This window comes from Lithobates pipiens, unplaced genomic scaffold, assembly GCF_037356315.1.
Source record: "Lithobates pipiens isolate NorthernLeopardFrog02 unplaced genomic scaffold, aLitPip1_a1.2 Scaffold_1, whole genome shotgun sequence".
Classification (NCBI taxonomy): domain Eukaryota; kingdom Metazoa; phylum Chordata; class Amphibia; order Anura; family Ranidae; genus Lithobates; species Lithobates pipiens.
Window position 1 is genome coordinate 7583495 of NW_027507685.1, and position 27994 is coordinate 7611488.

Below are 27994 nucleotides of genomic sequence, written 5' to 3' on the forward strand. Positions count from 1 at the left end.
TTTAACTTCTTTTGCGCCACCTATGGACAGGCCGCCACTGCTCAAAAGTACTCAGGGACAGCCATAAAGCTAGAACTTATCAGCAATGGTGACCCCTACATCTCAGGGCAGATTTAGTCAAAATGGATTAGAAATCCTTTTCTGATCTCTACTGTTCCTGTCTGAAACAAGCAGTACCTAACAGCAATACTGAGCTCCTCATGTTCCCTCCACAATACTTATTGACAATGCTAAGAAATGAGAGTGCCTGAGGGAGGTCATGCATGCAAGACTGTCTTTGGAAGTTTATGACCAACTGTACGCTTTTTAACTACTTCAATACAGGGCATTTTCACCCTCTTCCTGCTCAGGCCAATTTTTAGTTTTCAGTGCTGTTGCAATTTAAATGACAAATTGTGTGGTCATGCAACACTGTACCCAAATTACTTATTTTTATAATTTTTCCCCACAAATAGAGCTTTCTTTTGGTGGTATTTGAGCATCTCTGCAGTCTTTATTTTTTGCGCTATAAACAAAAGAGTGACAAGTTTGAAAAAAATACAATATTTTTACTATAATAAATATCCAATTTTTTGTAAAAAAAAAAAAAAAAAAAAAAAAAAATGCCCTCATTTTTTGAAAAAAATAAATAAAAATCGCAAGCGTATATTGGTTTGCGCAAAAGTTATAGCGTCTACAAAATAGGGGATAGATTTATGGCATTTTTTTTTTTTTACTAGTAATGGCAGCGATCTGCAATTTTTATCATGACTGATATTGCGGCAGACACTTGACACCATTCACATTTATACAGCGATCAGTGCTATAAAAATGCATTGATTACTGTATAAATGTCACTGGCAGGAAAGGGGTTAGCACTAGGAGGCAATCAATGGGTTAAAATGTGTTACCTAGGGAGTGATTCTAACTGTAGGAGGGGACCGATCAGTGTTCCCCAGTACTGGGAACACCTGATAGGACGTGAATCTGTGTTTACACACACAGATCCATGTCCCGACTGTGTTACCGACAATCACGGGTGCCCGGCGGACATCGCGGCCACTGGGCACGCACACTGGCTCCCAAGTGACACGGTGGGTGCGCACGCCCCCTAGATGGCCGGGAAGCCCAGGACGTCATATGACGCCCGCCCAGGATGGGAGATCTCTCCTGCTGATGTCATTTGACTATGGGCGGGGTATAATGTAGTTAATGTAATTGATCAATACAATTTTACAATGCAAATGAAACACTACGCGTCTCGGATTGAAAAAAAACAAAAAACGTTTATTTTGCCATAGAAAGCTCTAAAGTCTATAGGCTCAAGTAAAAGTTAGTGAAAAGCACACAACATTAAAAAGAAAAAAAAAAAAAAAAAAAAGTTAAGGAAAATCTGTACAAAGATAATATATACACACACAACATTATTGGTACAAATGAAACGTTTCAGAATAAAAAGGACAAAAAGATGTACAACCCTATTTTTTTTTTTTAGACACATACAGCTGTTATTTGCATTCCAGGGTAACCAGTGACTATATGATGAGCAACCAGGCACCATGACATCATTTTATTTCTCTATACATAACAAGCATATTGGAATGCTATGCTGAAAAGCTTTGTGCCAAGACTGAATTTTGTTTCAATGTTTTAGGCCTCTGGCAAAGTACAAAAAAAAAAAGTAGGGATCAGCTGTACAATGGTTAACAGACTTGTGATGATTCACTTGCAATTGAGCATCATTATTGTTTAGACAGTGATTAGCAGTATTTGTAACATTTAAAATTAATGAACAATCCATAACCAAAATAAATACTGCAGGTAGACTTTTCATTATACAATATCATGCTCCTAGGTTTCATCAGCAGCTCATGAGTTAAAACTTAAAGCATTCATGGTGACTGTGTCCATAATCCTTCCAGGAGACTGTTTCCCTCTTTGGGTAGTATGCGCTGCAATTGCCTACATCATTCTCCTTTTGTCAAACATCCCAACACCACTAAAAGGACCAACAACTCATTTACTGGCCTTATTCAAAAGACCTTATTCTTACCAATCTCATATGTGGGCAACTAAAACTGAGCATAGACTGAAAAATATATTACTTATATATATGTTATCCCTGTTTACTTCCTGTTGGTACGGTCACTCCCTCATCTTATAAACAGAGTTGGCCCCAGGACATCAAAAGGACCAATAGGAATGGCTCTGGAGACAGGGTTACCTGTATTTCTGGATTGTACATTGCTCAGATATACCTAAAGTATTAAAGGGGTTGTAAAGGTAAAAAACATCCGACAATGCTGCCCCCCCCCTATTTTACTTACCTGACCCCTCAAAAGTCCCGTGCTCGCCTCCAACATCCTCTTCGCTGCTCAGTCTGGCCGTTAATTGGTTACAGTGGATTGATTGAAAGCAGCGCAGCAATTGGCTTGCGCTGCTGTCAATCACATCCAATGAGGTGGCGCGCCGGGGCCGAATGATACAGTGAGCGGCTATGGCCACTGGCTGTATCACGGGAGCGCGCCCGCAAGCACTCCTCACCATGCGAGGGAGCTCGCATGAACATGAGAAGTCCTTAAAAGCCGCCGAGGGACCCCAGAAGACCAGGTTCAGGGCCACTCTGTGCAAAACGAGCTGCACAGTGGAGGCAAGTATGACATGTTTGTTATATAAAAAAAAAAGTGGAGAAGGATTTAAACACCTGTCATGTGTTTACTGCTGTCCGTCTGGGAGTTTTGCCCTCTCCATTTTTACTGGTGACCATTATCACTGAAAGTGGTCATCCAAACAGGAACAAAAGGGGAAATCATCAAAGGGGACACTCGTTCTGCTGACCCTAGAGACTACCAGGGATTTCTTCCCACTTCCAGTTGTGAATGTAAGCCCTTGTACACACGGTTGGAGATTCCGACAACCAAATCTGACGGATTTTGTCCGAAACTGTTGTATACACACGGTCGGACGAAGTTGTCGGGAATGGCCAATCGTTCAGAACGTGATGACGTTATTTCGTTACGACGGGACTACGTTCAGGCTAGTAGCCAATAACTTTGATGTAGGAATTTGATCTGAGCATGCGTGGCACTTTGACCGATCGGAATTCTCTACACATGATCGGAGTATGTCCGATCGGAGCATTTTGACGGAAAATATTTCCGGCAAGTTGGAAAATTTGGTCCGACGGATATTCCGACGAAAACAGTCCGATGCAGACCACACAGTCGGAATATCGGACAAAACGCTCCGATCGGACACATTCCGTCGGAATCTCCGATCGTGTGTACAACGGCTAAGTCTACCTAATGGGACAACAGGGGGCATAAAAAAAAAAAAAATGTCAGGGGTTATAACCCTCCCTTATGCTATCCAAGATAAAAAAAAAAAAAAAAGCCAGTTCTACTTTAAGTGCAAATAGTAACCCTTAAACAATCAGAATTCCTTGTGTCAAAGTCAGACCAGTACTATAGGAGATTTTGATTAGTTTTATGAGGAAATGAACTTTAAAAGCAATTACAGGCAAAAAGAACTCAGCAGTAACTTACTCTATCAAACTAATAGTACAGCTGTGCTAAACTCTGAATATTTGCTACGTATCCCACTCATAGCTTACTGAGAGCTTTCCCCTTGAATAAGCTATGCAACTCCCCACCCCCCCACCTCCTTAGCTTCTTGTATTACCAAATACATTCTGACTTGCAAGGCAGCTTTGAAGCGGATTGGAGTTTAGAGATTCTTAGAACATCAAGCATTTCTGTATACGAAATTGCAAGAAGCCTACAGTGGAAGAGTCTGGGAATTTCTTTACTGCATTACAAAATGTTGAGTAGAAAAGGTTTTCTAGATAACCAAAGAGTCAGCAAAAGGTAGTGGGGTGAATTAGTGCACAACAGACATTATAAAGAATATGAGCAGGTAGGTTGTTTTTCTGGTATACATTTCAGCTGTTAAACTTCAATTGGTGTTGGCACCTTATAATACACATTTCATATTGATTAAAGTTCAGAAGTTTTATAAAGTTCACGTTTTCCAGGAAATAGTCATTGGGCCCCAGTAGATGATATAAATAAAAAAAAGAAGAAGTGTGCAGCGTTATATTTACGTTCATACCCGTAAGTCTATAGGAATCCCTCCAGAAGCTGGCTACAAAGCTCCCAGTTAGCAACCCTCACATCCGGGCTTGTTGCTAGGACATGAAAAACACTGGATGTCGACTCCCAGTATTACCTACAGTGGTTTTCACATCCTAGCAACAAGCCAGGACACACTTTTAGCCTTTACGATCACTAATGAACATTTTACAAATCTGCAGTTATTTTGTAATATATCTACCAGGGCCCCTTGCTGGATAGGTGTATTTTCTGGAAAGGTGAACATAAAAAGAAAAAAGGTTTCTTTTTATTTAAAAATAGTCGATTCCAAAATATGCATGCACGCTAAGACCAATAAACCAGTCAAACTCTAGTCTCATTGCAACACAGTATTTGTAGATCTACTTGGATTACAAGCAAAGCAAAGTTTCTGATTTATGAAGGCAAACCTGTGAAGACATGCCCAAGAGGATTTAGCAGCCAGATTTTTGGTCACACAAACCGAGCTGTTAAAATAAAAAAAGTCTTGAAAGACTGTAATGTGGCCTAAGTCAGTGACTTTTCAAAAACACTGTCAACAGCTTTCCAATAACTACAAACTAGTAACCACTACTACCGAAAAACACACAAGGTCTGCTCATTTACGAATATAGCATTTCAGATTTTTAAAACTGCCAACAGCACAATAACTAAAAAAGGGACCGATATATCTTTTAGGATATGTATACAATATTTTTATTGAAATCTAAGGCATACTAAAAACAGAGGGGGATTTACTAAGACTGGAGCATCTGTGCATGGCAACCAGATTCTAGCTTTCATTTTCAAAGATTAAAAGGGACACGAAATTCTGGACTGAAAAGAAAAAAGGTCTATTGGAATACGTATTTTTAACTTTAACAAATTACCTTCTAATGTTCTCAGCCTCTTCCAAGTTCCTTTGTTTTTGCTGCAGTAATCTGACTACCTGTAAGCCCTTGTACACACGGTCGGAGATTCCGACAACCAAATCTGTCGGATCTTGTCCGAAACTGTTGCATACACACGGTCGGACAAAGTTGTCGAAAAATTCATTCAGAATGTGATGACGTAATTTCGTTACGATGGGACTAGTAGCCAATAGCTTTGATGTAGGAATTTGATCTGAGCATGCGTGGCACTTTGTCCGATCGGAAATTCTCTACACATGATCGGAGCATGTCCTATTGGACCAGTTTGTCGGAAAATATTTCCAGCAAGTTGGAAAATTTGGTCCGACGGAAACCGAGTCCGATGCATACCACACACAGTCGGATTATCCGACAACACGGTCCGATAGGACACATTCCGACAGATTCTCCGACCGTGTGTACAAGGGCTTAGAGGGTGGCGACATTTGCTCTCCATGGTCCCACTCTATGTAGGAACATAGCCACCCTTTCTTGATTGGTCCTGTGATGGACTAGGGACGATGGGATGTGTAGTGTGTATAGAGCAGTGCAGGGGACCGCCACCAACATGCACTGCTTGTTCCAAACAAGTGTGAAAAAGAGAGGTTCAGGAGTTTACAAAGTACGTTACAAGGCGGCAGAAAAACACAGTAAGAAACAGCTTCATGAAAAATAGGTTACGGCGCTGTTACGTAGTGGATGTATATGCATTGTTTGGAAAATAAGGATATTACATTATATTTAATGTCACTTGAACTGGAGCTGAAGTTAGAAGCCGATTAGTTACTATGCACAGCTCCTGTGTTCCAGGTTTAGTGAAATAATGCTTAACTGGAGTTTATTATAAAATGTCATTATAGTGTTGAAATGTGGAAAGCAAAATTTTACTTCCATATCTTTAAAATTGTCGACCCTTACCCTGATTTTTAGGATTATTTTTTTTTTGTAATTAAAGGAATTTAAGAGCCCTCATCCTTTTATTTTAACTTATACTCTTTTATATTGACGATTGTCCCTAACCTTTGTACAATGGCACTACCACACACACACAAAAGTATAAACATACATTTTAACATTTTCTTTTTTCAAGTTATTTAAAGGCCAATTAAAATCAACCTACTTTACTAAGCCATCAACGTCACCAGTATTCGGTGAACATTTTTAATGATCATTTACATCAACCTCTTTACAAAAAGGAATGCTGGAATATTAAAAAAAAAATAAAAAAAGCATCAAGACTGGGGAGTCAAAGGTCTAGCCAGTGCAAAGTTTGGGGACCAAAAAAAATAAAAAAGGAGAAAGAAAACAGTTCTACGAAGAACGAAAAACGTAATGGGAACCTAGCACAAAGAACCTGTATCCCATGTCTACATAAAAAAAATATATATATATAAAAATAATTTAGGTCTTTGTATTCCAGTGAAAAAAAAATGTTTAACACTTAAGAACCACCAAGCTTAGACAGGAATTGGTCCGATATGAAAAGGCATCTTGTAACAATGTTGACAATAAACGTAGTTACGTGAAATGTGGCCCTGCCATTTTCCAGAGTTCAGGTTACCATCACAGATAGATTTTTTAAAACTGGTAAGCACTTAATGGTTTGCTTTAAAGGACTTACAGAACCAGAAATCAACTTTTATAAAGTTATTTCAACCTCTGTTTATGTAAGGATGAGAAAAGTAGATTGGAAGGAGTCACTGGTTTAAGGTTACATACAAGTAGGCCTTTTTGCTACAGTGGTATTGATGTACTTACTGTGCTATCACCTTTTCAAATGCATAGCACAGTCTCTAAACAACTGCACCAGCATTAAGTAAATAAGGATCACAACAATGGGAACTTGCAAAATTACAGTGGGGCACAGTTATATAACCATTACATGATGAAAAATAGTTATTTCTGTACTTTGATAAAATGTACATATAGTTGTCTTTTTAACAAGAGTGAAGTCCTGCAGTAGATATATGCACCTTGAATATATACGAGGGGACATATTTATAAAGCAGTGAATAAGACTTTCGCTAAACACTTACTGGTGGTGAATCAACCACTTCCATTTAGAACATATGCACCATTAAAGTGGTTGTAAACCCTTACAGACCACTTTGACCTACAGGTAAGCCTACATTAAGGCTTACCTGTAGGTCCAAGAAATATCTCCTAAACCTACATGGTACCGCTATATACGCCACACGCGCCGTAGACAGCGGTGAGCAGGTGCACTGAGCATGCCGCTGCTAACGGCGATATAGCCGTTAGTGGTGGCTCCCGTGCACATTCACGGGAGTGATGTCACCGTGGCTCTGGCCAATTACAGCACCGGAGCCACGATACCCAGAAAGAAGATAGACACTCCGTGGAAGAGGGGACAGCGGATACATCGCAGGCTCCTGTGTCAGGTAAGTGATACATAGAGGGCTACTATGTGATGCTTTACCTTTGCAGGGAAACAAAGAGGAAGTAAACCCATCAGGGTTTACTTCCTCTTTAATAGTCACTTGCAGTAAATGATTAATTGCTTTATAAATTCCCCCCTTAAGTACAGACACTGCCCTCAATGTGGTGCTGAATGTAAAAAAACAAAAAAATAAAATAAAAACTCATGTTATAATTAAAATAATAAATAAACTATGCAGCAATTTGGATGCCTACCCCGTATTTGTATAGATGTGTAGACAGCTCTTATTGACCAGACATTTCTTGAAAGGTTAAGCATGTCCAAAATTGATCTAGAACAGAAGCCCAGTTAAGACACTTCTAATATAAATTTTAGGGACATTAAAATGCTAGTGTGTTTTCCCACTAAATAAGTCACTAAAACCGCAATACTAATTTTTGCTTTTCTACTAATAAAATTCTGAAGTGGTGTGTCAAATTTCCTAACTCAGCAAAAGTAGATATATGTTTAATATTGCTTACAACCGATTCATAATGCAACTTGTTACAAAATCTGTTAGACAAAACCAGGAAGTCTAAAGTATTGTTGTTACCCATAGAATGTGGAAGGAGTTCTCTCCAGCCACGAGCAGAATCTAATATTACGGTAAGCACATTCAGTCCAGGTAAGCTCTTAAACCACTGACCTATGTATTTGTGTATCTAATTAGGAATATATTTGAATATGTACCTTAAGCTCACTGGAACTTTAATAGCCGAGACAGAGAAATACCTAGATTTGTAGAGTGAGTTATGCAGCGAGACAAAGTTACAGTTAAATTAGCTACTATGAAAGATCCATAAGTATCAAGAGACTGTAAAACTGATTTTGAACCCTCAGTGGTCTGCCACAACCATTATTTTTTCTAGCTAAAAACAGAATTTTTTTTATTGTACAGGATTGCTAAAACAGAAAAAAAAAAAAAAAAAAAAAAAACACCAAATTGCCAACTGGATGAACTTTAAAGTGCAAACATACATACAGTATTCATAACCAATTGTCTAAACTGTTTGTAATTCTATTACGGACTGGAAATGCCTCAATGGCCAAAATGCAACATGACATCAATGTAATAAAATACATGAATAGTTTTTGTTGATTTTACATATATAGGAATAAATGTCAAAACGACTTCAAGGCTTCTCGCCAATTCCTGCTTCACTGGATGTTCAAGTAAGATGCCCTCACATACAGGTTGTAACGCAATGAAAACTGAAAACAATGCATCTTTACAGGCTATAGCAACTGTATAGTTGAATCAGAAACTGATCATTACTCGTGACGTATCTAAAAGTCATGTACAATCCTATTAATGTGAATTCTAACTTTCTGTAAGGTCTAATAAGATTCCGGTATAACAAATTCAAATTCAGTGCTACCATCAGACGTAGTTGGTTTAAACATGCTCTGGTTAGACTGCTGAAGGAATATATCATCCCAGTTCACAGGCTTTGGCCCATTGCTAGAGTGGTTCTCTTCAGAATCCGGTTGTGGCTTATCTGGGTCAATGTTATACACAATTCCACCATCACTGATGACGGGTACATTATTTTTATTATCACTTACGTATGCATACTGCCTTATCTGTAATGACTTGCATGGATTCAAACGGTAAAGCTTTGCATCTCCAGCAGGGTCCAAACTATGAACTGATCTTATGTGTGAGGCCATGACCTGGTAGTTTATAAAAGAACCACCGCAAGTCAAGCATTGATATCTTCTCTCGCCTGTGTGGTGTATTTCATGCTTTGTACGGTATTCCGCAAGCGCAAAGACTCTCTCACAGTAGCGGCAGGGGTATTTTTTTTCCCATGAGTGAACGTTAAAATGTCTTCGCAAACTAGTAAGACAAACATACGATCTCTTGCACACAATGCAAATATAATAGACTCTCCCATCCACTATGAGCTCATAATGATCGTCATGTTTCAGTTTCATTTTTTTACTCTCTGGTGAGCCATCTTCACACAGATTAGACAAACCTTCTTCGGGGTCATCTTTAATGGGAATCACTATGTCATATGTATCTTCGCCAATATTTGCATAAACTTTGCAGCCTGTTGAAAGGCCCTCAATCTCCGAAGCTGTGTCCAATGTTATGATCTTCTTACCATCCATTATTCTCCGAGGTTCAGAAGAATCTTTACTGCTCCCAGAAACAACATCTGCAATTTTAATTTTGAATTCTCCAGGCTTTGATGAAGATCCAGGGCTGACGGTAACCACCTGTTTCTTCTGCACCCCATCAAAGGATATATTTTTGTGTGTAATTGTTGGCTGGCCTACAGATATGACGGAAGAAGGTGGAGGAGATGAAATACAATCGGAATCCAAGATCAGCTCTGTTTTGGGATGAACAACACCAACTGGTTGCAGTTTTGGCAAGTTTTGATTAGCTGTAACTGGCTTCTCAGCTGGTGTAGGTACAGTTGAAGAAGATGGGGCATTGGAAGAAGACTGGACTGGTGCAACAGCTGTGCCAGAGTTTTGCAGAGGTGAGGTTGTAGTATTGCTAGTTGAACACGGATTTGGAGTTGGTGGATTTACACTTGTATCAGCAGGAGCAACAGGTGTTGTAACTTTTGGAACTGGAGCTGCTGGTTTTGGGGGAGGTTGGACTATAGGTTTAATATCTTGGGTAACCTGTTGCTGGACAGGTTCTGGAATAGGTTTCTTTACATCGGGTGCCGGTTCACTAGTAGCAGAAATCGGGGGTGTCACAGGTTCCTTTTTCTCTGGTGCTCCTTTTTTGGGGGGTGCAAAAGTCTCAGAGCAAAAGATCACATCATCATCAGAATCGCCATCATTTGACTCAACATCGGAATTTGTCGATACAGTAAATGTTTCTGTAAGCATCGGCAATACAGAAACGCCAAGAGCTTTGGTCAATGCTGCACTAGTTGTGTTTTTTGTTGACTCTTGTGTTTTTTCATCAGTCTTTGACTGATCTGCATTACTGTCTTTAACTCCACCAGATATACTTTTCACTTGTGACAGAGGGATTCCAAGTTCTGCTATAAAAGGTACACCTAGCAATTTTCCAGACTTTATCAACTCTTCCAACATGTCGCTTTTAACGCGTACAATTTTGGCGCTGTAAATATAGTTAAGTATTTCTGCAAATATTTCAGCTCTGATAAAGTTCAGCTCCACAACTTGCCCAGCCACGGTGAAGAGTTGGTGGAAATAAGTACTGCATGCAGAAAGAATGTTCTTGTGAGCTCTAAATTTGCGATCTTCTACAATAACTGTGACATCGCAGTACAAGCCCTGCAGCCGCTGGTCATTCAAAGCCTGGAGCAGACAACCAGAGTATTGGGTATCCGTGGCAGTTATCAATTTTTTAAACTCCATGTCTGAAAGTAAATAAAAGGGTATATTGTTAGTACAAGATGAGATATTCCCAAAGATCTAGATACACCCTGAGTGGGACTCATTGTGTCTAGGGCTAAAAAACAGTTTTACTTACCTCACTCACCCCCCCCCCCCGCGCTCCAACAGAAATCCCCACAGCTGCAAGACTAGTCCCCTGAATCTACTTCTCTTTGCTGCTCCATCAGTTGTGGCCATTCAGGTGTCATCACGTACAATGCAGAGCCAGCAGTTCTGCACTGTAAGTGGACAACCAGGGCCTGCCAACACCACAAAGTGACAGAGAAAAGCGTATAATGCCAGCTGCTGGGGTATCAGGGATAAGGTAAAAAAAAAGTTGCTGTTCCCACTACACCAAAACAAGTGAAAGAAAACTCTCTGTAGATATTCTTAAATTTCTTTTTTTTTTTTTTAAAACAAGGGGGATCTGTGTACTTATACAATATGCTCAGGTCAAGTGATCCCAAAGCTCTGTGTAAGCGAGTGCTTGCTAACGGCTGTGAATTGGAGGAGCTGTGATGTCACCCAGAGGCTCCCATGGCCCAGCCATTGTTGGTCCTCCTTCCTCTCCCCTGCAGCACTGATACAGGGGTGCCAGAGCTGCAGGATCATGTGACCAGCCCGAATAAAAAGGAGGTTAAGTACACTCATCTTTTTTATACAGGTTAGGCGGGATAGGTAGGAGAAGGGGACGGCAATATTTTTAAGAACAGCTTTTCTTGCACTCTAACCCTTGCAGTGCCAGGGGAGCCCCACAGCAGGGGTAACTGCTTTTTACCTAGTGTACAGCATTAAAAGGAAGGAGGTACAAACAATCTAATCTTACAGAATAAATGATCAGACAAAACGCAGTCCCATGAAAACCTTCTCATATATAGATTTCATATGACAACACTTAAGGTGACCTTATCATTAAGCTAAACTTGATATTAAATAGTGTCCCTGTATAGGAGAAAGACAATACTTACCTTTCACACGGCTTCCATTGAAGAATGCCAGATCATTGTTAGAGTTTCAGAAGACACTTCGGTAGATTTCAGAAATCACTTCAGTGTATGATTTCTGTGCAACAGAGTGGCATTCAGAGACTAAAGGTTCTTCTTCAAAGGGGTACCAGTCTGACTGTCAGACTAGCACCTACACTACTTTGTATTTAACTCTGTATTGTCCAGTATTTGTCTGTATCCCACCAAGAGCTTCAAGGGGGAGTTACGAGCTCATAAAATGAGCTGCAATTACTTCCGGACCACTCACTGTATATATACACGTCATTAGTTTGACGTTAAATACCAGGGTTATGGCAGCAGCTAGCTGCCATAACCCTGGTATTTTTTTTTATACAGCAGGCGACCTGGCGTCTGATAGAAAAGTGGTCCCAGTGGCAGATTCAGCACAGGATCACTTTCCAGTCGTTCCCCCAATTACCAGAGCGGTCGGTAAAGGGGCAAACGATCCGATCCCCGGGAGTGATAGGCAGGAAATCAAGTGAAGGCAAGATGGCCCCCCCACTGGACTCTATGCCCTTGGAGGACCGGAGCGACGACAAACCTCACTTCTGCCCTCGGGCTTTTAAAGTGGAAGTAAACTCCCCTATTGTTTTCAGCAAAGGAAGCGGCCATCTTTGCCTCTGTTTAATCTTCAACTGCTATGGTGCTGCACATGTGATCAGTTATGACACCAGCCATTGGATGGTTTGATATAGTTTGGCTGAGAGCACAGCCAATGTGCAGTTAGCATTCCCGGCATTCCTTTTTTTTTTTTTAACTGTTTAAATCCATGGGTTTACTTCCACTTTAAGGACCCCCCCCCCCCTTTTTTTGTTTTGAAGTAAAATTACTTTTTTCGTTTGCTTTTAGGTGTAAATGAGAGATCTGAGGTTTTTTTGACCCCAGATCTCGCATTAAAGAGGCCCTGCCCTGTTTATTTACATAAGGTGTAATTGACATTATTTTTATACAGCACAGACACAGGGACACATAGGGACAGCATGGTTATAGATAGTATAGTGGGTTAACAACCACTTTAAGGTAAAAAACCTTCTGCCTTAACAACCACTTTGCGCCAGGAGGGCATCCCGAGATATCCTTGACTTTGCAGGGGGATATCTGAATTAGAGGTCGACCGATATGGGTTTTTCTCTGGCCGATGCCTTTATTTAGTAATCGCGGCGGCCGATGTATGATGCCGATTTTTTTGGGCCGATGTTAGGCTGATTTTTTTTCTTTTTTCCCTTTATCTCATAAAATCTAACAGTTAGCCACCTTTCACACTGGGGCATTTTTCAGGCTCTTTTGGGCTAAAAATAGCACCTGTAAAGTGCCTGCAAAATGTCTCCCCTGCAGTCCATGTGAAAACCCGAGTGCTTTCACACTGAGGCGGTGTGCTGGCAGGACATTGAAAAAAAGTCCTGCAAGCAGCATCTTTGGAGCGCTGTATACTGCTCCTCCACCACTCCTGCCCATTGAAATGAATGGGCACTGCTGCCGAAGCACCTGCAATGCGACTTGGCAGCGGAGCTTCACGGGCGCATTTAACCCCTTCCTGGGCCGCTAGCTGGATTATAAGTGCCCCACTAGCAGCGGAATAACACTGCTAAAATGACGGTAAAACCAAGCTAAAAACTAGCAGCGTTTTATCGTCAACGCCTGCCCACTCCAGCATGAAAGCAGCCTTAAGTAATAAGTGATACAGAAAATTTCTTACATTTAAACATTAAACAAAACCAAATCAGTTCACTTGTTTGTATAATTTAGATAAAAAAAAAAAAAGATCTATATATTAAATACACAAAAACCAGGTACTCAAAACTTTTGGACGAAAAAATATGGGCTAACTTTACTGTTTGTTTTTGTTTTTTAAATCCGTGTATTTTTTCCCAAAAAAATTGAGTTTGAAAGACCTCTGCGCAAATACCGTGCGACATAAAATATTGCAACAACCGCTATTTTATTCCCTAGGGTCTCTGATAATAAATTATAATATAAATATATATATATATATATATATATATATATATATATATATATATATATATATATATATATATATATATATATATATATATATATATATATATATATATATATATATATATATATATATATGATGTTTGGGGGTTCTAAGTGATTTTATACCAGAAAATACAGGATTTTTACTTGTAAGCATCAAGTGTCAGAAAAGATTTAGTCTTTAAATGGTTAAACTGAGAACTACACAGGGAGTTCATAGTTAGTAAGGTTGAATAAAGACACCAGTCCATCAAGTTCAACCTGAGTGTCTACAATTGTCCCTATCCCTGTACATTGCACACTCACATCGGTCCCTACCCTTAAGGAGCCCACAATCCAAGGTCCCCATTCATATACTATGGGCAATTTTTTTTGACTGAAGCCAATTAACCAACCTGCATGTCTTTGGATTATGGGAGGAAACCGGAGTACCCGGAGGAAACCCACACAGGCACAGGGAGAACATGCAAACTTCTGGCAGGTAGTGTCGTGGTTGGGATTTGAACCAGCGACCCTTCTTACTGCTAGGTGAGAGTGCTAACCACTACACTACTGTGCTGCCAATACACCAGTTCAGTTAAGTTCAGTTCAGTTCATTGATCACTATAAACATTGTATCTCTGATCTTTTCTTGGCAGACTGCCCAGAGAAGTTGCTCCACTGACTTCAGGCAACCTGCATTGACTTCTGTTACAGAAGTCTTTTGCAAGTCGGGCCTTCTTTATCAGCACAATCGGCTGATGGCGATTAATTAAAAAAGGACGATATATTGGTCGACCTCTAATCTGAAGGATGCCTGCAGCTACAGACATCCTTCAGATATCGTCTTTTTCAGCCAGCGATTCCCTACACCATAAGAATGATCATAGTGGCTGTTCCGCTGCTTGATCGTTGTTACGGGCGGCGGGAGGGACACCCCCCTCCTCCCACCAGCGCTGCTTGGAAGCGGTGAGTCAGAGAACGGATCTGCCAGCCCCGGATGACAATCATAGAGATTTCCGAGTCTCTATGATCGTTTGGAGGCCTGAGCTTGTTATGACGTCACGCCCGGCCTCTGCATTAAAAAAAAAAACAGTGCAGTCTCGGCTGGGAAGCCACGATCGTTTTTTTATTTTAGATTTCCCAGCCTAGAGGTGAGATGTGGGGTCTTATTGACCCCATAGCTCACTGTAAAAAGGACAGATCGTGCCATAATACTATTACAAGGGATGTTTACATTTCTTTTAGTAGGAATAAAAGTGATCAAAATTATTTTTTCATTTTTTTAAAGTGTCTAAACTGAAAAATACAATTCAAAACTAAATAAATACAATTCAAATTAATAATAATAAAAAATAATTCACGCCCCTGTCCCATGAGCTTGCATGCAGAAGCCAACACATACATAAGTCCCGCCCACACATGAAAACGGTGTTCAAACCAAAACGTGAGGCTCGGTTCACACAGGGGGCGACACGACTTGCCGCACCGCGACCTGACAAGTCGCCCCCGTTCTGTACTACGGAACCGTTCTAAGAGGAGCGACTCGAGTCGCTCCGACTTAGAAAAAAGGTTCCTGTACTATTTTTGGGCGACCTCGGGCGACTTGCATTGACTTCTATACAGAAGTCGTTTGCAAGTCGTCGCTGAGGTCGCGGCGCGGCAAGTCGTGTCGCCCCCTGTGTGAACCGAGCCTAAGGTATCGCTGCGAATGTTAGAGCCAGAGAAATAATTCTAGCCCTAAACCTCCTCTGTAACTCAAAACATGTAACCAGTAAAAAAAAAAAAAATGAAAGCGTCACCTATGGGGATTTTTACGTACCAAAGTTTGGCGCCATTCCACAAGGGTGTGAAATTTTGAAGCATGACATGTTAGGCATCCATTTACTCAGGGTAACTTCATCTTTCACATTATGCAAAAAATTGGTCTGTTCCAAAAATTGCTGCACAAATAGCGTGTGAGATAAAAAGTTGCAACGACCACCATTGTATTCTCTAGGGTCTTTGCTAAAAACACATATATAATGTTTGGGGTTAAAGAAATGTCAGAATTGGCCTGGGTGCGATGTGGTTAAACTGAAAGGGAAGCCCTGTTTGGAAGGTAGGTTTAGCAGATTATGCTGCTATACTCATATGGGACAACAGTGTGCTTTTTGGTAAAGGTGAAATGACAAGTTAACTTTCTTATATATGGTCAGGGGTACCCCACCCCCCCCGATCATTTCTTTGATCAACTGGGTCTTAGGACAATGAAGCTTGTCTGCAAATCAGCCAAGATTCCTACACATCTTTCACCAATGCATTGCATTAAAGTGGTTGTACAACCTGTACAGCCACTTTTACCTACAGGCGAGCCTATATTAAGACTTACCTGTAGGTGCTCGAAATATCTCCTAAACCTCCACGGTTCAGGAGATATTCACAAAAAAGCCGATCTCCGATTACTGCAGCTGCTCATGCGCCAATGGGGAAGGGGGGAGGCAGAGAGCGAAATGACAGAGGCTTGTAATCCGACCACAGTATCATGGATCAGGAGCCATGATTATGGTGATCAGCAGAGACGGGGACACAAGAACCGCCAGGATCAGCCAAGTACAAAAAGGGACACATGACATGGCACAAGCTATTTAACATGATTTAAAAAGGAACAGGATAGACTGATTTATTTTTTGGGGGTTTAAAAACACTTTAAAATGGCTGCAGCCAGACTCAGTGGAGGGAGATTTCTGCAGCATATTTGGCAAGTACAGAATCACAGTATATATAAAACATACAAAGTGGTTGGAGGGAAGCTTCAGAATGGCAAAGATGTTTTTATTACAAATTATGTGAGCAGACTGCAGTTCCTCTTTAAAGTGGTTGTAAACCCTTACAAACCACTTTAACCTACAGGTAAACCTAGATTAAGGCTTACCTGTAGGTCCAAGAAATATCTCCTAAACCTATACGGTTTAGGAGATATTTACCTGAAGATAGCCACCGCTGTCTACGGCGCATGCGCCGTAGAAAGCGGCGCACAGGCGCACTGGGCAAGCCGCAGAACGCGGCGATATGCCACGAGTGTCGGCTCCCATGCGCATGCACGGGAGTGACGTCATCGTTGCTCCGGCGAATCACAGCGCCGGAGCAGCGAGACCCACCAAGAAGATGGATGCTCAGAACTACAGGGGCAGCGGTGACTTCGCTGGCTCCTGTGTCAGGTAAGTGACACATAATGGACTACAGGGAATCAAAGAGGAAGTAAACCCCATCAACCCATGTGGATGAACAGCTGCAAACAGTATGAAAAGTTATAGTTTGAGCAAATGGGACATCATCACATCATACAAACTTGAGAGCAGTCTGAATAGCATAGTACTTAAAATATATAATTTTAAATTTGATTTCTGCTTTTCTGTTATAAATGTTTAAAGGGGTTGTAAAGGTACGTGTTTTTTATGCATTAAGGCGAAAAAACACCTGACAGTCACCGGCCCCCTAGGACCCCCTTTTTTACTTACCTGAACCCCTTCATTGTCGGCAGGGACGCGCTGGCTCCTTCTCCGTGGGATCCCGACTCTTGATTGGATAGATTGATAGCAGCGCAGCCACTGGCTCCTGCTGCAGTCAATCAAATCCAATGTCCATCATTCTTTGTCTATAGACGCCAATGCTGGACTCGAGAGCGTGCCCACAGGGTAACCCCCCTGGGGAAGCGCTTCTCCGAGGGGGTTACCAGATGTGGAGAGGAGCCGCGAGAGCCACCGGGAGACCCCAGAAGACGGTGTTTGGGGCCACTCTGTGCAAAACGAGCAGCACTGATCTGAAGGAGAGAACCAGCCTCTACGCAGACGATATGCTGCTATATCTAGCCGATACATGACCATCTCTACAGGCAGCCCTCAAAACCATAAAGGCCTTCGGCAACTATTCTGGGCTAAGAATCACTTGGGATAAGTCCCAGATACTTCCCATAGATGTGGGCGCCCCCTCAGCACTTTAGGCCTCCTTCCCGCTCCTCAGTCAGCTCTATGAATTATTTAGGCACTACGATTACCTGCTCACTAGAAGACTTTGTCAGGTTGAATATAGAACCCCTGATAACAAACAAAAGCAAAATTCCAGACACGGGCCAAACTTCCACTGGGTGTGATGGGACGGGTAAACTTAAAAATTATCCTCCTCCCTGGATTTCTGTACGTTCTTTGGCTGTTTATTTGCCCCTGAGACTTTTTAAATCCATTGAAGCTCTCAAATCCTTTGTTTGGGGTACCAATCGACACAAATTATCCTGGCAAACGTTGAAAAACCAAAACTGAGATGGGAGGAGTGGCCCTGCCTGATTTTAATCTTTACTATTTAGCGGCACAACTCTCCCATTTCTTCCACCTGGACAAACATGATAAAGATCATTACTTGGCGCTAATGTGTTCCCCCTACGCCCACGGGCTTACCCACTCCTTTCAGATTATCCTCAGGGAACACGTTGATACATGGGCACTGGAGGATCGGAGGGGATTGCTCCACCACCACTGCAAGGTCTGGGAGGTGGTGAGGTGCAGACTGAAATTGCCACATACACACTTCCATACACCCCTATGGGATAATCCCGGCCTACGGGAACTGCAGAATCTACCCGACCAGATCCTGTGGCTTAATTAGGGAATGAGGTATTTGTCCGACGCTTACCAGGGTAATATGTTGAAATCGTTCCAGCAACTTAGAGATGAATTTGACCTCCCTAACTTCATGCATTTTCGCTACCTCCAGCTCCGCCATGCCCTGCAGACACAATTTCGTGAGGCCCCCCTAACGTTGAACGTCTAGACATTGTAGATACCATCACGGGACAGGACCCCCACAAGCCAACCTCAACATTTTACAACTCTCTCCTCCAACCCACAGCGGTGATACTGGCATACAAGTTAAAAGAGTGGTGGTCCGGGGATGTGGGTGAGCTGGAGGAAGCATTGGATACCTGCAAAAAGGTCTCAACTAGGTTATCTGATCGCCTTATGCAACTATATATCCTACACAGAGCATACCTGACACCGATTCGAATAGCTAAATACAAACCGAACTACAGTCCCCTCTGCCCCAGATGCAACAGCCCATGTAGCACTTTGTAAAGTTCATCCATGACGAGATGGGATCGCCCCTGAGGCTGGGATATTCCCAGAGCCGGACAAATTCCATAAAATGTTCCTCTATGCAGGTTTTTTCTTTAACCTTATTGCATTAAAAAAAACCTGCATTGCCTTTACAACCTCTTTGACTTGAATGAAATTTCCACAGCCGAGTAACTTGGGAGTAGCCCGATTTCATTGTCCTCCAAAAGAGACATTTTTCTATCTTTGGTTAATACACATAAAAAACTATAAAAGTAAAACTGATCCCCAGTGACCACTGACCAATTTGATTATTTAAAGAATAGATAAAACCTGATTGGACAATTGATTCAAATTTTTAGGAATGTGTTCATGCATTGTAGAGCTGCGCGATTAGTCGTTATAAAATCGCGATCTCGATTCTCTCCTCTGACGATCTCTCCCACTGAGAATAGGCGATTCTTTCATATAAACAAGTGGAGAGATTATCTGCTCACTCAGCTGTCAAAATAAAGCATCCCTGGGCAATCTGCAAAGTTTAGAACTTGCATGAAACATTGTAACTAACTTCTTAGATCAAAGGCATAGAACTTCTTGTGTAAACAAATAATCTGGGCAGTCTGCCAAGCTTTGTAAATGCAGGAAGTTTAACCACTTAAAGTCTAAATCTTTTTCTGACACTTCTTTCTTAAGTTAAAAATCAATATTTTTTGCTAGAAAATTACTTGGAACACCCAAACATTAATAAAATAAATATATATATATATATATATAATTTTAGCAGAGACCCTAGGGAATAAAATGGCAATTGCTGCAATATTTTATGTCACACTGTGTTTGCCCAGCAGTCTTTCAAATGCAATTGTTTGGGAAAAAATACACTTCAATAAAAAAAAAAAAAAAAAAAAACAGTAAAGTTAGCAAATTTTTTTTGTTTTAATGTGAAAGATGATGTTATGCCGCGAGAATCATGATCTATCTTCTAAGCAAAAAAAAAATCGTGATTCTCATTTTAGCCAGAATCGTGCAGCTCTACTGCATTGCACAGGTCAGCTGCTTGTCTTTGTCTAGATTGGAGAATGGAGATATACTGACTCTCCAATCCTCCTCGCACAAGACCGGTCCTTGTATCTCCTGCTCCCCCCAGAAGTTTTGTGCGGTGGACTGATCCTGATGTCATCATGCTTAGAGACCTGCTCTGGAGGTGAGGATGTCAGGAACATCCATTGATGGATCGCGGGGGAACACTGTTTGAATGTTGAGTGGAGGATTGGGCGAGTAGAAGCCTTCTCCCACTAAACATGCAAAGGTAACCCGAATCCAGTACAAAACAAAATGAGGAAAAAAATTAGAGGAAAGCTTCTGACAAAACTGAAAAACCCAATTTTAAACCTAGTTTTAATGCACTGGCTTTTGTTTATAAACTCCAATCTACAAAGACATTTGTACAAGCATTTACAATTCTTTCGGGAAAGCTTAGATTAGCTTTCTAATACACTAAAGCACCCTCCAGTTCAATGCTGAAACTACTAAACGCAACTTTTTATTGGAATATTGTCTTTATATTTAAAGTGTAACCAAAGGCAAATTATTAAATTTTTTTTAGTTAGAGTGGAGATGGATTACAACACCCATTAGGTTTTTTTTTGCAGTCTGTTTGCCCCTGTTAAACAGACAATGTCAGGCGACATTGGCCTATTCAATGAAAAACGGACGACATTCAGCAAGTGTGTAGGGCAGCCGGTCGGATATGCATACTGGAAAATCAGCAGCCAACCGACTTCCGATCACTGCTTTCAGACCATGGCACCCCCCTGTCAGAACACAATAGAAAAGCAGGGGAGAAGGCTGTACAAACATCAGATTGTTAGTACAGTGGCTGTACAGTTGTAGGCGGAGGGGGCGAGGCAAAGCGTGTGAAAGGAGAATATCACACAATGAGAAGGCTGTTTTTATGGCAGAATGGCCGTTTCTCTGGCCAGTTGTGTACAGCTCGATGTTGTTATGTGATGTAGCAATACTCTGTTACCTAATGATGTGTTGGGAAAGAGATGTTCTAAGCCAATCATACGTCTCCTTCCCGACTCAAAAGGTGGAACCCTCCTTATGCCGCAGACACGCGGTCGGAATTCCGGCCAGAAAAAGACAGATGAGAGCTTTTTACCGGAAAATGCGACCGTGGGTATGCTCCATCGGAATTTAGCTGTCTGAATTTCCGCCAGCCAAAAATTTATAATTCCGATCGTGTGTATGCAATTTCCCGACACGCCAAAAATCACGCATGCTCAGATTCAACTACGAAACAGAAGCTATTGGCTTCTGGCTATTGAGCTTCCTTTTTCTAGTCACGTTGTACGTGTTGTACGTCACAGCGTTCTTGACGGTCGGAATTTGGTGTGACCGTGTGTAGGCAAGACAGCTTGAGCGGAATTCCATCGGAAAAAAAACCATCAGAGCTTCTTCCGACGAGAATTCCGATCGTGTGTACGCGGCATAAGAGGTTGCCAAGAGAAGCCTAGTGTTACTGCTCACCTCCAAAAGGAATGAGCTCCTTCTCCAATTCCAACCCCTCACTCGTGCTTTCTCTTCCCTGACACATAAGCTCTGAGGGCAGCATTTGGAAGCTCACTCCTTTGATGGTGAAGGCGAGTAGAAACAATGGGGCCCACCTTAGCAATGTCCTAAGAGGTTTACAGTTAGGTTTTATGGAGGTACATAAATGACCTACACCTATAGCAAGGGCATTACTCAATATCGGTCAAAGCTGAACAGGTTGATTTTGTCTACAGACATCCCCTTACCTGCATAAGCAGCTTGTTGGTAAAGTCTCCAGGTATTTCACCTTTATGCATTAAGGTGAAAAACCTTCTGTGCTGAGAACCAAGGCATCGAACATGGCCGATGGCTCGGTTCTCACAGATCCCTGAGCGGAGAGCTGCTGACTTGTCAATGAGCAGCTCCCTTCTCTGCTCCTCTACGCTCACCGGAGCGCTGAGCTGTGGAGGGGGTGTGGAGCGGCCATCTCAGCAGCTTGATGAGAGGCCGAGACAAGCATTACTCCAGGCACCTGGCAGATCCAGACTTTATTGTTGGGATGACGCGGTGCCTGGACTGATCTTGGCGATGGCAGCAGACAGCAGACTTCAGGTCGCTCTCTGCTAAAAACGGGTCACAGGAGTGCAATACGAATTGCATTCCTGTGACCCATAGGAGAAGCCCAGCCAAATGAGCTCAGGCTGGACTTCTTTAACCACTTGGGATCCGCGCTATTGCCAAATGACGGCATTAGCGCGGACCTACATTTCCGGGACTACGTCTATTGACGTCGTCGCGTGTACGAGCGACCTGCGCGCCCTGTGACCGGCGAGTCCATGAGACTCGCCTGATCACCGATCCGTGCAAGGGGTCGACCCCGACCCCTTATCACGTGATCAGCTGTCAGCCAATGACAGCTGATCATGTGATAGAACGGAGCCGGTAATCGGCTATTATTCCTCCTCGCGCTGACAGCGCGAGGAGAAAAAAAAAAAGCCGATCACCGGCGGCCGTGATCGGGACATCAGTCCCGATCACGGCCAGCAATACAAGCAACCACCTGCCAGTGCCCACCTGCCTCCCGCAGTGCCATCCTGAATAAAAGTGCCCCCCGTCAGTGCCCATAGTGCCCACAATCTGCCTCAAAGGTGCTGCACCCCAGTGCCGCCCAGCAGTGCCACCTATCAGAGCCACCTATCAGTGCCCATCTATCTGTGGTACCTATCAGTGCCCATCCGTGCCATCTTATCTGTGCCCATCTTTGCCCATCAGTGCCGCCTTATCTGTGCCCATCGGTGCCGCCTTATCTGTGCCTATTAGTGCCGCCTTAACTATGCCTATCAGTGCCCACCAATGCAGCCCATCAGTGCCCACCAATGCAGCCCATCAGTGCCCACCAATGCAGCCCATCAGTGCCCACCAATGCAGCACATCAGTGCCCACCAATGCAGCACATCAGTGCCCACCAATGCAGCCCATCAGTGCCCACCAATGCAGCCCATCAGTGCCGCCTAATCAGCGCACTTCAATGAAGGAGAAAAATTACCCGTTTGCAAAATTTTATAACAAACTATTAAAACATGATTTTTTTTTTTTTGCATCTTTTTTTGTTTGTTTAGCAAAAAATAAAACTCCGAGCTGTAACTAAATACCACCAAAAGAAAGCTCTATTTGTGGGAAAAAAATGATAAAAATTTCATTTGGGTACAGTGTTGTATGCCCGCGCAATTGTCATTCAAAGTGCATCAGCGCTGAAAGCTGAAAATTGGTCTGGGACTGAGGGGGGTTTAAGTGCCCAGTAAGCAAGTGGTTAAAATTGGCCTTGCTGGCCTGTGACCAAGATCAACACCTGCTATGGGATAACATAAAAAAAAAAAAAAAACCTTTATACACAATTAAAAAAATTAAATTGTGCACAAAGGTTTTTTTTTTTAATGTTACCCCATAACAGGTGTTGATCTTGGTCACGGGCCAGTAAGGCCAATTTTAAAAGGAGAATTCCAGCCCGAGCTCATTTGGCTGGACTTCTCCTATGGGTCACAGGTAAAGGGCGAGCTCCGGCGTATACGCACACTCCACGCGCGGAGCCCGCCAGGGAGTCATCGCAGCGCTAATCACAGGCAACGAGACATTGCCTTGATGCGCGGCTGCAGAGATCGGGAAATGTCTCACCGCCTGCGATTAGCGCAGCCCCGACTTCCTGGCGGGCTCTGCACGTGGAGTGTGCGAACACGCCAGAGCTCATCCTTATGCCCCGTACACACGATCCGAATATCATATGACCGATCGTACGACCGTTTTCGGTTAATAATCACCAGTAGAAATTGAATAGCTAAAACAAAAATCATACGATCTGGAATCATACGAGGAAAAATTTTCTGTGCATGTCCGAATAATATCGAATGAACGGCTGTTGAAAGTAGTGTGCACTCGATCTGAAAATTGTGCGACCGTTTCCGTACGATATTCGGATGGTGTGTATGGGCCATTAGTCACAGGAGTGCACTCCTGTGACCCGTTTTCAGCAGAGAGCGATATGAGGCACGGAGGAGCTCAGCTATGAGGAAAGATTAGAGGAACTGAATTTATTCACTCCTGACAAGAGGAGATTAAGGGGGGATATGATCACCATGTATAAATATATAAGGGGTCCATATAGTGAACTTGGTGTCCAGTTATTCACTTTACAGTCAACAAAGAGGACAAGGGGGCACTCTTTACATCTAGAGGAAAAGAGATTTCATCTCCAAATACGGAAAGGTTTCTTCACAGTAAGAGCCTTGAAAATGTGTAATAGACTCCCTGCAGAGGTGGTTCTGCACTGCTCTGTAGATTGCTTTAAAGAGGAAGTAAAGGCTATTTTTTTTTTTTTAAATGCAACCCGCAAGGCAAAGGCATAATGAGTTAGTATGCATTCCATACTAGCTCGTTATGAATAACTTACCTGAGAACGAAGCCCCCGAAACGGTCCTCCGTCTTCTTCTTCGCCACTGCCATGTATCCCGGAGTGACTTCCGGGTCTCGCTGCTCTGGCGCTGCGATTCGCCGGAGCCGTGATGGCGTCACTCCCGCGCTTGCACAAGGGAGCCGACACGAGCGGCATATCACTGTGATCTGTGGCCTGCTCAGTGCACACCGTAGACAGTGGTGCCTGTCTTTGTAAATATCTCCTAAACCGTATAGGTTTAGGAGATATTTCTTAGACCTACAGGTAAGCCTTAATCTAATGTAAGCCTTAATGTAGGTCAAAGTGGTTTGTAAGGGTTTACAACCGCTTTAAGAAAGGCCTGTTTTTTTACCGGATAATGACTCCTCATACTCGGCTCGTGTGTACCCGGCTTTAGAATCATCTATTCGGGTGAGCCTATCTATTCTCTGCGTCAGGCCTCATTCACATGATTAAGGGGGGGATATGATCACCATGTACAAATATATAAGGGGTCCATATAGTGAACTTGGTGTCGAGTTATTCACTTTACAGTCAACAAAGAAGGACAAGGGGGCACTCTTTACATCTAGAGGAAAAGAGATTTCATCTCCAAATACGGAAAGGTTTCTTCACAGTAAAAGCTGTGAAAATGTGGAATAGACTTCCCCGCAGAGGTGGTTCTGGCCTGCTCAGTGGATTGCTTTAATAAGGGTCTGGATTATTTCCTAAGTGTACATAATATAACTGGGTACTAACATTTATAGGTAAAGTTGATCCGGGGAAAATCCGATTTCCTCTCGGAAATTGGATCATGCTCTGCTGTTTTTTTTTTGCCTTCCTCTGGATCAACTGTGGGTAAAGAATTGAGTATATATGGGATTGTAGGATATTATTTTTTTTGTGGTTGAACTGGGTGGACTTTGTGTCTTTTTTCAACCTAACCATGAAGCTCCACCTACCTACAACTATTACCGCCATGGCCTCTTGGAGCGGCGCGAAGCCATGCAAGAAAGTTTGCAGGGAGAGCGCACGCCATCGCAAGTTTAGGAAGCGCGTCTTTCTGTATTGCCACCCTTGAGCCTGGAAGATGTTTGATTGGCTCAGGAGGAACATCTTCCCCAACACATCATCATTAGAGAACGGAGTATTGACACATCACATGACCGCATCCAGCTGTACACAACCCGGCCATCGGGGCAGCCTTCTCATTGTGCGATATTCTCCCTTCGCTCGTCTCATATCTCCCTCCGCCTACAACTGCCCCGGGGATCCAACATTGCAGAGGAGCCACGATGATCGCCGCAGTCAGGCGCCTCTCCTACAATCCTGAGTGTGAGGGATGGATGGATGGGGCATCATCACTATTATTATTATTCCCAGCAATGATGAGGGTGATGTGTGCCATGTGCTCGCCCAGCTGTGTTGGAATATCTCAGGAGCCTGCTGGCCAACCTCCCAGCTTGGAGGACAACTCCTTGTATTTTCTTTTGTTATGATCAGCACATGCCACCCTAGCAATGAAAAGCATGTGCTGAGCTCATCAATGACCCCCCGACTCCAGGCTAGTCATAGAAGCTGCCTGGTTGCCATGGGTTACAGCAGCCCCCCCGTGCAGAGGTCCATGGTGGCCTAGTGAGGAGACCCCCCGAGTCCCGCCCTGTACGGGGCAATATGTATAGGAAAGGCCGCTCCCCGGCCCAGGCCTACACAGGCCCGCTCAGGCACAGCACGGCCTGACAATAGAGAGCACACCGGACTCCCCACCAGCGCCGCCGCACTAGGCCTCACAGGCCGCCGTGTCTCACACACCCCACCCCTCCCGGCCTCCCCCGCCCCGCGCTGACACACACGGGGGGCCGCAGCGCCCCCCCACTAATCCCCCATTCAATAATATTTACCTGGCGTCCCCGGGCCCACCCGGTGCCTCGGCTTCAGCAGACAACGAGTGAACGCAAAACTCCTCCTCCCACGGCCGCCGACCGCCGCCGCAGGAAGAGGCGTTGGCCAGCAGAGGGCACTCGGGGGGCGACACGCTTCGGCACGAAGGCTGAATGAGGCGCTCGGAGAGCTTCGGCAATTTCCGTCAAGGAAGGAGGAGGAGGAAGTTCTCGCGATGTGAGGAGCTGTGCGCCAACTGTACTTGTCATGGGAGGACCATGGCGCCCCTTCTAGAGGTCTTCCTCCACAGGAAGGGACATGTTTGTGGGAAGCGCTTGTAGGTTTACAGTTCACCACATAGCGCAGCAGGGAGAGGCTGAAAACACGGGTGTGCAATGTGAAAACATGACAATTCCAATGTAAAGGGAATTATGCTGCATTAAAAATAAAAAGCTCATGTGGTGTGACTGGGTGAGCTGCCATTTCCTGTGTCTTGTAGTGGAGCAGCTCGTGTGTGTGTGTGTGTGTGTGTGTTGGGCTATATTATACATGGCCTCCATCGCGCCTCACAATGTGTGGAGCTTCCTTTGTTTGCTGAGACACAGCACGATGCCGGAGAAAAAAACAGAAAGGACAGAGCGCCCCCTTGTGTACTATTAACAGAATGACCGTTCATGAGGTGATGGGAGAAAGTTTTGTGATGAGTCCTTTCCCTTCCCAGGAGATGATTGGGTTTCCTTATTATACAAGGGAAAAAAAAGGACAACCGATCAGCGTGAACATTTCCACAAAGTTTCAGATTCGGTAACATATATATTTTTTTAACCACTTCAGCCCTGGAAGTGCTCATAGCTATGAGTAAGCACTGATTACTGTGCGAAACGCGTCAACATTTTCCTGTAACCCTGTTATCCCTTTTGCTGTGGATTTTTTTAATCTTGTTTTGATGTGACCCACGTTGTTTCAATTAAAGATGGGATTTCAAGTCTTTTTCCAGGGTGCGGCTATCCAGAGTTTTGTCCTGCTTGTTTGCTCATGGTGTGTGTAATGGTCAGCACCTGGGGCTCACCAATAGGAGACAGAGCTTCAGTCCTCGAGGATTACTTTGGAGCGGTGGTTCATCCTTTCTATATATTTGTACATGTTGATCATATTTACATCCCCTTTTACCACTTGCTTACTGGGCACTTAAACCCCCCTCCTGCCCAGACCAATTTTCAGCTTTCAGCGCTGATGCAATTTGAATGACAATTGCGCGGCCATACAACACTGTACCCAAATGAAATTTTTATCATTTTTTTCCCACAAATAGAGCTTTCTTTTGGTGGTATTTAATTACAGCTCGGAGTTTTATTTTTTGCTAAACAAACAAAAAATAAATAAATAAATCATGTTTAATAGTTTGTTATAAAATTTTGCAAACAGGTAATTTTTCTCCTTCATTGAAGTGCGCTGATGAGGCGGCACTGATGGGCTGCACTGGTGGGCACTGATAGGCATAGTTAAGGCGGCACTAATAGGCACAGATAAGGTGGCACCGATAGGCACAGATAAGGCAGTACTGATGGGCACAGATAAGGCGGCACTGATGGGCAAAGATGGGCACAGATAAGGTGGCACTAAGGGGCACTGATAGGTACCACTGATAGATGGGACTGATGAGCACTGATAGGTGGCACTGCTGGGCACTGATGGGCGGCACTGATGGGCACTGGTAGATGACACTGATGGGCACGGATATGTGGCACTGGGGTGCAGCACCGTTGT

The 27994-nt window shown here is 43.2% G+C and overlaps 1 protein-coding gene across 1 annotated transcript; it reads right to left on the reverse strand.

The window, feature by feature from the left end:
- Positions 1-1245: 1245 nt before the first annotated feature.
- On the reverse strand, positions 1246-26374 carry ZBTB33 (zinc finger and BTB domain containing 33). Its single transcript, XM_077478086.1, has 2 exons — positions 26248-26374; positions 1246-10795 (listed from the first exon to the last, which is right to left on the reverse strand). Exon 2 carries the CDS (start codon positions 10791-10793, stop codon positions 8778-8780), a length of 2016 nt encoding a protein of 671 aa, XP_077334212.1. The 5' UTR covers positions 10794-10795; positions 26248-26374; the 3' UTR covers positions 1246-8777.
- Positions 26375-27994: the final 1620 nt, after the last annotated feature.